The 14,692-nt window shown below is 49.2% G+C and overlaps 1 protein-coding gene across 2 annotated transcripts; it reads right to left on the reverse strand.

Moving 5' to 3' along the window:
• Positions 1-2,439: 2,439 nt before the first annotated feature.
• LOC137180465 (serum response factor-like) lies at positions 2,440-14,506 on the reverse strand. 2 transcript variants are annotated; one of them, XM_067585856.1, is made up of 8 exons: positions 13,713-14,506; positions 12,855-13,124; positions 8,550-8,751; positions 8,243-8,386; positions 5,744-5,848; positions 5,453-5,626; positions 3,715-3,794; positions 2,440-3,466 (listed from the first exon to the last, which is right to left on the reverse strand). In XM_067585856.1, the coding sequence occupies exons 1-8, from the start codon at positions 14,130-14,132 to the stop codon at positions 3,380-3,382; spliced, it is 1,482 nt and encodes a 493-aa protein (XP_067441957.1). In that variant the 5' UTR covers positions 14,133-14,506; the 3' UTR covers positions 2,440-3,379. The 2 variants fall into 2 exon arrangements, with proteins under 2 accessions (XP_067441957.1, XP_067441958.1); XM_067585857.1 differs by lacking the exon at positions 8,243-8,386.
• Positions 14,507-14,692: the final 186 nt, after the last annotated feature.

Consider the following 14,692-nt stretch of genomic DNA (forward strand, 5'->3'; position numbering starts at 1 on the left):
TTTTCCACATGTTGTTGTCATGTATGAAGAGACTCAAAATGAACACTTTCAGCGGACTACTTGATTTATTTAAACAGCATAAATGTTGCACAGGAATGATTGATATAAACAGCTGATCAGTGTAAATCACTATAAGCAGTTAAACACAGCAGAGCTTCATGGTTTGGACTTTATTTTCTTTTTGTCTTCACAGCTCGAACAAAATGAGTGAATGAATAAATAAATAACTTCAACATAACGCTGGCACACTTTTATTTCTTACATCATAAATTCTGAGCTTTTAAATAAAAAGCTTCGCTGCAACACGACGTGACGGCGAATAAAACGGAGATGATGATGATGAAGATGAACTGAAGTGTTTCTGTAAAACTGTTTCTGGACTCAGACAGGAAGACGCCTGATGGAACCGTCACACGTTAACTCACAACTACATGAAGCTTGACAGTTATCCTGCTACATGGTTACCATGGTTACCATAAAATAAGCCAGACTCGTCCCCTCTGATGTCCAGCAGGAAAACTTTGGAGATCAATAATATTTACAGATCGACAGATTCTGGATATTAATGGAGGAGAAGAAGAAGTCATAAAAACAATAATTACAAATGAATCACACAGACGGCACTTCCAGCTTCTTCCTTTATTTCTTTGTTCTTTTTGTTTTACGTTTGTATTACGGACCTTTTCACACGTTTTCTGATCTTTATATTAGTTTTATTGTTGGCAGCTGGTGATCCGTGTTGAAGCCACAGAGAGAAGAAAGAAAGACTTTAATAAACTTATGTACAAAAAGACAAATACGTCATATTTTGTTTGCAGTGTAATGACGTAATAAAACTGATTTTACACGAGCAAGAAGCTTCCGGTCTGAAAAGTGAAGCGAATGCTGTGAACAGAACATCAATACTGACGTTTCACACAGACATCCCTGAAATGTTCAGGAACATTTCCTGCACGGGGTCACGTGTGAACAGGAGCACGGATCAATATTCAGGGAAATACGAGACGCCAGTTTCCCGCCTCAAGAGCGACTAACGTTTCAGGGAAAAAGCTGGTCCGTAACGTTGCAGAGACGAACATCACGTCCGTCTGATGAAAGATGATTTAATAACTAACGAGAAATACTTCATAACTTCAGCTCCTCGCCCGCCATGTTCCTAAAAATAATGAAGTGTCTTCCGTTGCGTTCACGCACATCTGAACGACATTAATGTGACACGTTTCAGCCTGAGTCACATGATAACTGCAGCTCAGTCTGACGGTTCAGTAGATGATGTCATAGATGTAAATAACATGGAAGGTGGTTTCTGACTGTGGAGAGCTCTGAGTGTGGCACCTCTGCTGATTAAAGACACAGTTTGAGGCTTCTGTTTTCATTCTGGACCGAACTGTGAGCTGAAACACTGGAACCCGCTCGGCTCACTGTAAACAGCAGCTTCACTGCCTGTAAAACATCCACAGCCTGCTGTACGTGTCTGCTTATGTGCAGCAACATATTTCTCCCCCTCTCCCTGTTGCTCCACATTAAGTTCCACTCTGTTACATTAAAATACCAGTTTAGAGGGGCAGAAATACGCCGCTCGGCTCAAACCAGTCAGGGCTGAAGCAGCGGCGGCCCACAGGACCCGCAGGACGGACCCGAAGCTTCGGCACCGCGCTCACAGCTGCTGCAGGAGGTTTCCTGTGATTCACAGATGGTCCCTGTGAACGGAGGATGGATTCAATGGCTCTTCTATTTCCTGCAATAGTGATGTGACTACGTTGTGATTGACAAGTCGCTACCACAGCGACAAAGTTGGTGAGGTAACGTCTTCATAGTGTAACCAGATTCCCAGAGTTTAAATGTAAAGTTAACGGAACATTTTGTTCAGCGTTTGAACTAAAAGATCGTCTAAGGAGTCGATGTTCAGTTTTCCAGGTAAGTACACTTTAAAACTGTTTTTCACTAGCAAGAAATTAGCATTAGCATTGTCACAGTTAAGCATAGCCTGAAAATGCACCATGCTAACCAAGCTAGCAGCTAGCAGCTAGCATCAGGGTCAGCTCCACCCCTCGTCCAAATATGGTCACTTCTGGCTCCAAAAATCCAAGATGGCGACGGTCAAAATGCAAACCTGAGGCTCCAAAAAGCGAGTCCAGAAACCAACAGGTGACATCACGGCGGCTACGTCCGTTATTTTACAATGTTGATCAATCAGCATAAAGATCAGTTCAGTGTGGATTTTTATTGATTACATGATGGCGCAGGTGAGCTTTCTGTTCTCTGTCATTAAATTATCACTAAACGCTCCCGCTCTAACTCTTATTTAGGGCGGGAGCGTTCTCTGCAGGATCCTGATAATCAATATTTTATAATATACAATTTTATGCCTCATCTTGTGATTACACATTTATTTAGGAACATGAAGCATGTGATCAGACTGTGATTAAGTAACCAAACTAACTTTTCTCTCCAAAAGTGTTTTTATTGATCGATTGATTTCCTGCTAACAAACAATAACTGATGACATCACTGAATATAGAAATATATACACATGAAAACATGATGCTGAGGAGTCAAAGGTCAAACTGCAGCAGTGTGACAAACTTTAACAGTCAGAGAGTCTAAAAACAGTTCAGGTGAGTTCAGGGTCAGTCTGTAAATAAGAGCTCTGGTGAGTTCAGGGTCAGTCTGTAAATAACACCTCCAGTGAGTTCAGGGTCAGTCTGTAAATAAGAGCTCTGGTGAGTTCAGGTATCAGAGTCTGATGAGGCCGTTCAGGTTCAAGAGACAGGAAATATTCCTCCTTCATCATCATCATCAGTTCTTCTCAGAGTCCGGGTTCGTCTCCTGATGAGCGAGTGTCCCTGAACGCACCACAGACGCCTGTTCTCTACACACTGATGATCTGATACATGATCATCATTATTGATCCCGTAACAGTCAATAATCTCATAACCTACACTTTGATCCTTTTTTGTCCTTTTTCACATGTTTACAGATAACAGATGGTTATTGGTTATTGATCTGGTATTGATCGACAGTCATTGACCCTGAACTCTGTAGTTTATGTTCTTCATGGTGTGAGCTGAGTGGCAGAGACAGAAAACAAAGAGTTCAGACTCTGGTTCAGACTCTTCCTGCAGACTGTAAACCTGCTGAGTCAGCAAGGCGGCTGAGAAACACCGACTGATCGATTTCTACAGAAATGATCAGAAATGATCAGAAACTGACGGAGGATCAAAGCGATCAGCAGGAATGTGAAGTTAACATGATCTGTAGTTTTTGGGTGAATCGTTCCTTTAATGAGCCGCTCCACTGTTTTGGCACTTTTTGTTCTTTTACATCTTGAAGTGAAACCAGGAATCATGAACATCATGGTGGATGGGTCATGTGACTGTCAGTCGTCTTTTGATTGGTGGACATCCAGACTGACGACCTGCAGCTCCGCCAGATTACTGCTGCTGCTCTGCTGACTGATGACCATCTGAAACACACACACACACACACACACACACGGTTACTGGGACGATCTGCAGTAGATACTGGTACTCTGAATTATAGTAGTACATTAGAGTAGTACGAGCAGTACTGAGAGTAGTAGGAGCAGTACTGAGAGTAGTAGGAGCAGTACTGAGAGTAGTAGGAGCAGTACTGAGAGTAGTAGAAGCAGTACTGAGAGTAGTACGAGCAGTACTGAGAGTAGTACGAGCAGTATTAGTATATTCAGAGTACCGGGTGCAGCTGGACGGCAGAAACTGGGATCTGAGCAGCGACTGGAGGAAGTGATGTGAGGAAGACCTGCGGGACCGAAGCTGAAAGACACAACAAACAAAACTTTATTTAAAACCTTGTAATGACTCGGGGTTATTATAATGACTCGGGGTTATTGTAATGACTCGGGGTTATTGTAATGACTCGGGGTTATTATAATGACTCGGGGTTATTGTAATGACTCGGGGTTACTGTAATGACTCGGGGTTAGTATAATGACTCGGGGTTATTGTAATGACTCGGGGTTAGTGTAATGACTCGGGGTTATTATAATGACTCGGGGTTATTATAATGACTCGGGGTTAGTGTAATGACTCGGGGTTACTATAATGACTCGGGGTTATTGTAATGACTCGGGGTTAGTATAATGACTCGGGGTTAGTATAATGACTCGGGGTTATTGTAATGACTCGGGGTTATTGTAATGACTCGGGGTTAGTATAATGACTCGGGGTTAGTGTAATGACTCGGGGTTATTATAATGACTCGGGGTTATTATAATGACTCGGGGTTAGTGTAATGACTCGGGGTTACTATAATGACTCGGGGTTATTGTAATGACTCGGGGTTAGTATAATGACTCGGGGTTAGTATAATGACTCGGGGTTATTGTAATGACTCGGGGTTATTGTAATGACTCGGGGTTAGTGTAATGACTCGGGGTTAGTGTAATGACTCGGGGTTAGTGTAATGACTCGGGGTTATTATAATGACTCAAGGTTATTATAATGACTCGGGGTTATTATAATGACTCGAGGTTATTATAATGACTCGGGGTTATTATAATGACTCGGGGTTATTATAATGACTCGGGGTTAGTATAATGACTCGGGGTTACTATAATGACTCGGGGTTATTATAATGACTCGGGGTTAGTGTAATGACTCGGGGTTAGTATAATGACTCGGGGTTAGTGTAATGACTCGGGGTTAGTGTAATGACTCGGGGTTATTGTAATGACTCGGGGTTATTGTAATGACTCGGGGTTAGTATAATGACTCGGGGTTAGTGTAATGACTCGGGGTTATTATAATGACTCAGGGTTATTATAATGACTCGGGGTTAGTATAATGACTCAGGGTTATTATAATGACTCGGGGTTAGTATAATGACTCGGGGTTAGTATAATGACTCGGGGTTATTGTAATGACTCGGGGTTATTGTAATGACTCGGGGTTATTGTAATGACTCGGGGTTATTATAATGACTCGGGGTTAGTATAATGACTCGGGGTTATTATAATGACTCGGGGTTAGTATAATGACTCGGGGTTATTATAATGACTCGGGGTTAGTATAATGACTCGGGGTTATTATAATGACTCGGGGTTATTGTAATGACTCGGGGTTATTATAATGACTCGGGGTTAGTATAATGACTCGGGGTTATTATAATGACTCGGGGTTAGTATAATGACTCGGGGTTATTATAATGACTCGGGGTTATTATAATGACTCGGGGTTATTATAATGACTCGGGGTTATTGTAATGACTCGGGGTTAGTATAATGACTCGGGGTTATTGTAATGACTCGGGGTTATTGTAATGACTCGGGGTTATTGTAATGACTCGGGGTTATTATAATGACTCGGGGTTACTATAATGACTCGGGGTTATTATAATGACTCGGGGTTACTATAATGACTCGGGGTTACTGTAACTACTTGGGGTTGATGTGATCATTGTACCAGGGTCGTACCGGGGTCATGTGACTGGGCATGGCCTGTGGAGGAGAAGGTGTTGAGGACAGCAAGGCTGCCGTCTCCCAGTGATGGCGTCGGTGTGGCGTACATGACCGTGTGACCACCGGGGTACATCATGTGACCAGCCACTGAGGAGGAAGAGGAGGAGGAGGAGGAGGCAGGAAGACCGGCTGCAGAGAGAGAGAGAGAAAACTGATCAGCAGCGTCATATCGTCCAATCACAGCGGCCAACCCCCCGTGGTACATTCAAGACCCTCAGCATTGAGGAGGCGGGGCTATGTTCTTACCTGTGGAGGCGGGGTTGTGAATGTCTGAGCTGCTCTGATTGGTGGAGGTCTGCTGACTGCTGGCTTGAACCTGGATGGTCTGCAACTGCTGTGAGACTCCGCCTCCTGATGAACGCAGGTCAACTTTAATATTGATTATCCAACAATGTTCTTATTGCTATTGATTATTATTATAGTGTCTGTTATTGATTATAGTGTCTGTGTGTCTGTTATTGATTATAGTGTCTGTGTGTCTGTTATTGATTATTATTATAGTGTCTGTTATTGATTATAGTGTCTGTGTGTCTGTTATTGATTATAGTGTCTGTGTGTCTGTTATTGATTATAGTGTCTGTGTGTCTGTTACTGATTATAGTGTCTGTGTGTCTGTTATTGATTATAGTGTCTGTGTGTCTGTTATTGATTATAGTGTCTGTGTGTCTGTTATTGATTATTATTATAGTGTCTGTTATTGATTATTATTATAGTGTCTGTTATTGATTATAGTGTCTGTGTGTCTGTTATTGATTATAGTGTCTGTGTGTCTGTTACTGATTATAGTGTCTGTGTGTCTGTTATTGATTATAGTGTCTGTGTGTCTGTTATTGATTATAGTGTCTGTGTGTCTGTTATTGATTATAGTGTCTATCGCCGGTAAGTAACTATCGCTATGGTTTTATCGCCAAGGCCTAACCTGAACACACACACACACACAGTAAATCTCTCAGGTGGGTGGGGCTCCGGCGCCAGCAGGGGGGGCCAAGAGGCCATAAGCCCCCCCCCCCCCCACTTTTCCCTACTCCCACATTGTTTTTAAGTCACTGTATCCCCTCCAGTGCCCCTCTATTACAACACTTATGGTAAAAAGACGCAGGAGCTTTTCTATGAGTCACAGAAAACTTCCTGCGTCTCGTGTGTGTTGACGTCAACAGCAACAGTGAAAAGCAGCTGTGAGCGCGATGCCAAAGCTTTGGGTTCATCCTGCAGGAGAAATATGTTGCTGCACATAAGCAGACACGTACAGGCTGTGGATGTTTTACAGGCAGTGAAGCTGCTGTTTACAGTGAGCCGAGCGGGTTCCAGTGTTTCAGCTCACAGTTCGGTCCAGAATGAAAACAGAAGCCTCAAACTGTGTCTTTAATCAGCAGAGGTGCCACACTCAGAGCTCTCCACAGTCAGAAACCACCTGCCATGTTATTTACATCTATGACATCATCTACTGAACCGTCAGACTGAGCTGCAGTTATCATGTGACTCAGACTGAGCTGCAGTTATCATGTGACTCAGACTGAGCTGCAGTTATCATGTGACTCAGGCTGATCTGGGATGTTACAGAAACATCAGTACTGATGATCTGATGCTCGCAGCTGCTGTGCATCAGATTATTATTATTAAACACCTGCAGCGTCGTCGGAGTGTCGGACGACGACTCAGCGACCAAAACTGTTTCCTCTGCGGCTGAAAGAGAGAGAGAGACGGCGCGGTGGTCGAGTAAGGAGAGCGAGCAGTAGTGAGAACAAAGCGAGAATGAGAGAAATAAATATTATATATAATATTAATTATTCTAAATGTTTCACGGCGGTCACATTTTACAGCACAAATAAATAACAAAGTCAACAGATGACGCTCTTAGTTTCGTTTTAACTTTCCTGCTTTTCATTCATTCGTTAATTAATGCAGCAAAGTTCCTGCAGAGAACAACATGTTGGCATTTCAGCTCTGATGCTCGCAGTGCGTCACACGAGCGTCAGATTATCGCTGTTAGTGCGTTTGATCCCTGAGACGCAGCAGCGAGAGTGACGCAGCAGCGAGAGTGACGCAGCGGCGAGAGTGACGCAGCGGCGAGAGAGTGACGCAGCGGCGAGAGTGACGCAGCGGCGAGAGTGACGCAGCGGCGAGAGTGACGCAGCAGCGAGAGAGTGACGCAGCAGTGAGAGTGACGCAGCGGCGAGAGTGACGCAGCGGCGAGAGTGACGCAGCGGCGAGAGTGACGCAGCGGCGAGAGAGTGACGCAGCGGCGAGAGTGACGCAGCGGCGAGAGTGACGCAGCGGCGAGAGTGACGCAGCGGTGAGAGTGACGCAGCAGTCAGAGTGACGCAGCAGTCAGAGTGACGCAGCGGCGAGAGAGTGACGCAGCGGCGAGAGAGTGACGCAGCGGCGAGAGAGTGACGCAGCAGTCAGAGTGACGCAGCAGTCAGAGTGACGCAGCGGCGAGAGAGTGACGCAGCGGCGAGAGAGTGACGCAGCAGCGAGAGTGACGCAGCAGCGGTGACTCGGGTCTGATGATCTTTACAGATTATTGCGTTTAAAGGCTGATCAGAACTGCAACCTCGTTTACTGGTGTGCACGTGTAGAACGCGTCTGTGGCCACGGACCCCCGAAAAGTATGAAGGAAACCGTGTGCACGTCCCCGTGCACGTCCGCCGCTGTGCACGTGTAAAAAAGGCCGTCACACACACACACGCACTCTCTGGCCCTCGTACTCCTGAGATGAATGTGGCGCCCCTGGCTCTGGCTCACCTGACAGCGACACAGTGGCGGGGAGGCGAAGAAGCGTGGTCGGCTGTGTGGGCGGGGCGTGCAGCGTGGAGGCGGGGCCCGGGGCCGCGGGGCCCTGCAGCTGGCTGAGGGGGATGGTGTGGGTGCCGGGAGGCAGCGAGGCACCTGTGGACAGGTGGAGTGACGGGCCGAGGCCAGAGACAGGTGAGCTGCTGACAACTTGAAGCACAAAACTGAAAACCTCTACAGCGGTTTCCAACAGACGGCCAAAAGTATGTGGACAGCTGAACGTGTGTCACGCAGGGACGGCTGAGACGATCTGTACTACCTGACATTAAGGTGAATCCTCCGGGAAGCACGACTCCGGCTGACGTCTTCAGCAGCGTCCCGTTGGACGACACAGAGGGCGGTTGCCAGGAGGAGGCGCTCACCTGCAGGGAGGAGGAGGAGGAGGAGGATGAGGAGGAGGAGGAGGAGGAGGAAGGCTGCGTGCTGCCTGGCAGGTTGGTGAAGGCTGGTTTGATCAAGTCCTGCAGGGAGACAGACAGATGGCACAAACTCAGGGAACTCAGGTACATCTCAAGTCTCTTAACTGCATCCATGTTTCCCTCACTTGTGTCTTAGTCCCTCCCACCGAGGACGCACAAGGACGCACGAGGTTGTACGAGGACAAGAGGACGCACGAGGTTGTACGAGGACGCAAGAGGACACATGAGGTTGTTCGAGGACGCATGAGGTTGTACAAGGACACACGAGGTTGTATGAGGACGCATGAGGTTGTACGAGGACGCACGAGGTTGTACGAGGTTGTACGAGGACGCACGAGGTTGTACGAGGACGCACGAGGTTGTGCGAGGACGCACGAGGTTGTACGAGGACGCATGAGGTTGTACGAGGACGCATGAGGTTGTACGAGGACGCAAGAGGTTGTGCGAGGACGCACGAGGTTGTACGAGGACACATGAGGTTGTACGAGGACACATGAGGTTGTACGAGGACGCAAGAGGTTGTGCGAGGACGCACGAGGTTGTACGAGGACACATGAGGTTGTACGAGGACACAAGAGGACACATGAGGTTGTTCGAGAACGCATGAGGTTGTATGAGCACGCATGAGGTTGTACGAGGACGCACGAGGTTGTACGAGGACGCATGAGGTTGAGCGAGGACGCATGAGGTTGAGCGAGGACGCACGAGGTTGTACGAGGACGCACGAGGTTGTGCGAGGACGCACGAGGTTGTGCGAGGACGCATGAGGTTGTACGAGGACGCACGAGGTTGTGCGAGGACGCATGAGGTTGTACGAGGACGCACGAGGTTGTACGAGGACGCACGAGGTTGTACAAGGATGCATGAGATCATACTAGGATGTACGAGGTTGTACGAGGACGCAAGAGGACACATGAGGTTGTTCGAGGACGCATGAGGTTGTACAAGGACGCACGAGGTTGTATGAGGACGCATGAGGTTGTACGAGGACGCACGAGGTTGTACGAGGACGCACGAGGTTGTGCGAGGACGCACGAGGTTGTGCGAGGACGCACGAGGTTGTGCGAGGACGCATGAGGTTGTACGAGGACGCACGAGGTTGTACAAGGATGCATGAGATCATACTAGGATGTACGAGGTTGTACGAGGACGCAAGAGGACACATGAGGTTGTTCGAGGACGCATGAGGTTGTACAAGGACGCACGAGGTTGTATGAGGACGCACGAGGTTGTACGAGGACGCACGAGGTTGTGCGAGGACGCACGAGGTTGTGCGAGGACGCATGAGGTTGTACGAGGACGCACGAGGTTGTACAAGGATGCATGAGATCATACTAGGATGTACGAGGTTGTACGAGGACGCAAGAGGACACATGAGGTTGTTCGAGGACGCATGAGGTTGTACAAGGACGCACAAGGTTGTACGAGGACGCATGAGGTTGTACGAGGACGCACGAGGTTGTACGAGGACACATGAGGTTGTACGAGGACACATGAGGTTGTACGAGGACACAAGAGGACGCACGAGGTTGTACGAGGACGCAAGAGGACGCATGAGGTTGTACGAGGACGCACGAGGTTGTACGAGGACGCATGAGGTTGTACGAGGACGCACGAGGTTGTACGAGGACACATGAGGTTGTACGAGGACACAAGAGGACACATGAGGTTGTACGAGGACACAAGAGGACACATGAGGTTGTACGAAGACACATGAGGTTGTACGAGGACACAAGAGGACACATGAGGTTGTACGAGGACGCATGAGGTTGTACGAGGACGCCAGAGGACGCACGAGGTTGTACGAGGACGCACAAGGTTGTACGAGGACGCACGAGGTTGTACGAGGACACATGAGGTTGTACGAGGATGCACGAGGTTGTACGAGGACACATGAGGTTGTACGAGGACACAAGAGGACGCACGAGGTTGTACGAGGACGCAAGAGGACGCATGAGGTTGTACGAGGACGCACGAGGTTGTACGAGGACGCACGAGGACACATGAGGTTGTACGAGGACGCACGAGGTTGTACGAGGACACATGAGGTTGTACGAGGACACAAGAGGACACATGAGGTTGTACGAGGACACAAGAGGACACATGAGGTTGTACGAGGACACAAGAGGACACATGAGGTTGTACGAAGACACATGAGGTTGTACGAGGACACAAGAGGTTGTACGAAGACACATGAGGTTGTACGAGGACACAAGAGGACACATGAGGTTGTACGAGGACGCATGAGGTTGTACGAGGACGCCAGAGGACGCACGAGGTTGTACGAGGACGCACGAGGTTGTACGAGGACACATGAGGTTGTACGAGGATGCACGAGGTTGTACAAGGACGCACGAGGTTGTACGAGGACACATGAGGTTGTACGAGGACACAAGAGGACGCACGAGGTTGTACGAGGACGCAAGAGGACGCATGAGGTTGTACGAGGACGCACGAGGTTGTACGAGGACGCAAGAGGACGCATGAGGTTGTACGAGGACGCACGAGGTTGTACGAGGACACATGAGGTTGTACGAGGACACAAGAGGACGCACGAGGTTGTACGAGGACGCAAGAGGACGCATGAGGTTGTACGAGGACGCACGAGGTTGTACGAGGACGCAAGAGGACGCATGAGGTTGTACGAGGACGCACGAGGTTGTACGAGGACACAAGAGGACACATGAGGTTGTACGAGGACGCACGAGGTTGTACGAGGACACATGAGGTTGTACGAGGACGCACAAGGTTGTACGAGGACGCACGAGGTTGTACGAGGACACATGAGGTTGTACGAGGATGCACGAGGTTGTACGAGGACGCACAAGGTTGTACGAGGACGCACGAGGTTGTACGAGGACACATGAGGTTGTACGAGGACGCACGAGGTTGTACGAGGACGCACAAGGTTGTACGAGGACGCACGAGGTTGTACGAGGACACATGAGGTTGTACGAGGATGCACGAGGTTGTACGAGGACACATGAGGTTGTACGAGGACACAAGAGGACGCACGAGGTTGTACGAGGACGCAAGAGGACGCATGAGGTTGTACGAGGACGCACGAGGTTGTACGAGGACGCAAGAGGACGCATGAGGTTGTACGAGGACGCACGAGGTTGTACGAGGACACATGAGGTTGTACGAGGACGCACGAGGTTGTACGAGGACACATGAGGTTGTACGAGGACGCATGAGGTTGTACGAGGACACAAGAGGACACATGAGGTTGTACGAGGACACAAGAGGACACATGAGGTTGTACGAGGACACAAGAGGACACATGAGGTTGTACGAAGACACATGAGGTTGTACGAGGACACAAGAGGTTGTACGAAGACACATGAGGTTGTACGAGGACACAAGAGGACACATGAGGTTGTACGAGGACGCATGAGGTTGTACGAGGACGCCAGAGGACGCACGAGGTTGTACGAGGACGCACGAGGTTGTACGAGGACGCACGAGGTTGTACGAGGACGCACGAGGTTGTACGAGGACACATGAGGTTGTACGAGGACGCACGAGGTTGTACGAGGACACATGAGGTTGTACGAGGATGCACGAGGTTGTACGAGGACGCACGAGGTTGTACGAGGATGCACGAGGTTGTACGAGGACGCACGAGGTTGTACGAGGACGCACGAGGTCATACCAGGATGTACGAGGTCGTACAAGGACGCAGGGAAACCAAGCGAGGAGAGGAAACATGTTTTTAGAGAAACAAGACGTTTCCTCTGAAGTGTCACGTAAAGCAACGTGTTTCCGCTGATCAGCTGTTAAAGTGATCGACAGCTGATCGACGTTGTGTTGTGACACTGCAGGGACGAGCACGTAGAGGGTCACATTCGTCTGATGAAAGACGCTTTCACATGGAGTGAGTGAACCAATCACAAGACTTGACGTACGAGGACGCATGAGGTCAGTTTATTATTGGGTTCTAACCTGTTGTAATAGAACCTCGCCTGTTCTACAGAGGCCTCCAACAGAACCTGTTCTAACAGAACCTGTTCCAACAGAACCTGTTCCAACAGAACCGTGTGCTGGGAGGAGCCAAAGATCATGTGATCAGGTTCTATGTCTCGTTCTCCTGTGTATATAACCCACATTCCTCCACGTTCCACTGTGCAGTCTGAGTCGGTTACCTTGGCGCCCTCAGGGCCGCCGTCCGCCTCGGACACCTGGTAGGTGAGGTCGGTCTCCTCGAAGCCGGTGGCGCTCATCCTCTGGTCCACGGACGGGTCGGAGCGCGGCGGTGAGTCCGGGGAGTTCAGGCAGGTCTGGATCAGAGCTTTTCCCGTCTCTGACGTGATCATCGGCTGAAGCTTCCTTGTAGCAAACGTGTACACATGACCCGTCTCACTGGCGACCAGTAGCAACACCTGCGTACCAGTCAGTGTGGACAGTTCGTACGCCTGGGGGGGGGGGCAGGTAAACAAACACAAAGCTATAAATCAGATAAATACTGACGTGTCTCAGATGAACTACTCTGCTGCTTTTATTGCAGAACGTTGAACTCTTGTTCGATGGTTCTGTGATGTTTTATAGACTAAACGATTAATCAATAAAATGATCAGCGGATTAGCCAATAGTGAAAATAAACGCTCTCAGGAAGCAGCCTGTTAACCTGCAGCTCGACCGTCAGGGTTGTCATGGTTACCAGAGCCTTACACACAGAGTTACATCCCATAGTAGCAACAGAAAAGTTCATCTGTGTGTTTTCAGTGAGTCAGTTAAATATTTCTACCATGAACCGGTGTCAGCTGGGAACAGGTGAGGTCACATGACCGACTCCTCAGGCACAAAGCGGCTCAGTGATCTCAGGTGAGGCCTGACAGGTGACCAATCACATTATTATACTCAGATCCGGTGTGTCCACAGTGTGGTCCCTGCAGGGTCACTCAGGATCTATTAACTTTAATTAAATAAGCTATTAAACACACACAGCAGATCACGTAACCTGTGTGTGACCTCTGACCCCTGCTGTCAGCTGGCCCCCTCACCTTCTTCATGATGCCGGTCTTCCTCTTGCTGAAGGTGGTGTACCTCCGCAGCTTGTTGTCGATGAACTCCATCTTGATCTTCACTCTTCCTCGGGTCTTCTTGCCGGGCTTAGCCCCGGGCACCCCGGTGCTGGCACCGCCGTAAACCCCCGCCAGGCCTCCGGAGGCCGCCGCCTGATGACCGACCTCCCTCTCACTCCTCTCCCGCTTCACCCCTCTCCTGTCCCCGCCTGAACCCGCCGTGTCCTCGTCCTCCCCGGACTCGGACTCCGGGTCGGAGCCGCTGTAAACCACCTCGGTACCGTATTCCCGCTCTTCAAACAGGCCTCCATCGGGCTCCGCGGTGGAGTTCGGTCCGGGTCCGGCCGCGTTCAGTCCGGTTCCGTTGCCCGCCCGCCCGGTTCCGGTTCTGGTTCCCATTCCCCGCCGGGCCTGGAAACCTCCTCCTCGCGGCGGGACAAAGCTCCGGTGCTAGCGGCGGGAACACCGACACTCCCTCCCCGGGCTCCGAGCTTCCAGCCCGGGCAGTGTGATTAACCGGACCGCTAGCTGCGCGGCTAACGGAGCTAAGTAGCTAACCAGTTAGCGGTTACTTTAGCAACAAGTTCGGCTCTCCGCACATCGGGATACTCCGTAAATCACCGATTGATCAGGCCGAACAGCTGAACAACATGCGAGGAAACTCTGGGATACATTTTCTCCATGAAATCTGAGGCAGTTTGAAGAAAAACAGAGAGTAAAGTTATAAAGTTGTTTTTCTGCAGTAAGCAGCAAGGCCCAGCCCCCCGGATCACTCCGCTCCACATAAGGAAATGACAAGCAGCACCCGCGCATATTCTTCCGCTGTGAGACATAGTTCCACAGACACTACGCGGTATGTCAACAGTCCTCCACAAATATACGAAACATTTAATCAGAAACGATCCATGAACGCATTCTACATGAATTAATAGACAACATACAGACGGATTATGGAGGCT

Source organism: Thunnus thynnus, chromosome 3 (assembly GCF_963924715.1).
Source record: "Thunnus thynnus chromosome 3, fThuThy2.1, whole genome shotgun sequence".
Classification (NCBI taxonomy): Eukaryota; Metazoa; Chordata; class Actinopteri; order Scombriformes; family Scombridae; genus Thunnus; species Thunnus thynnus.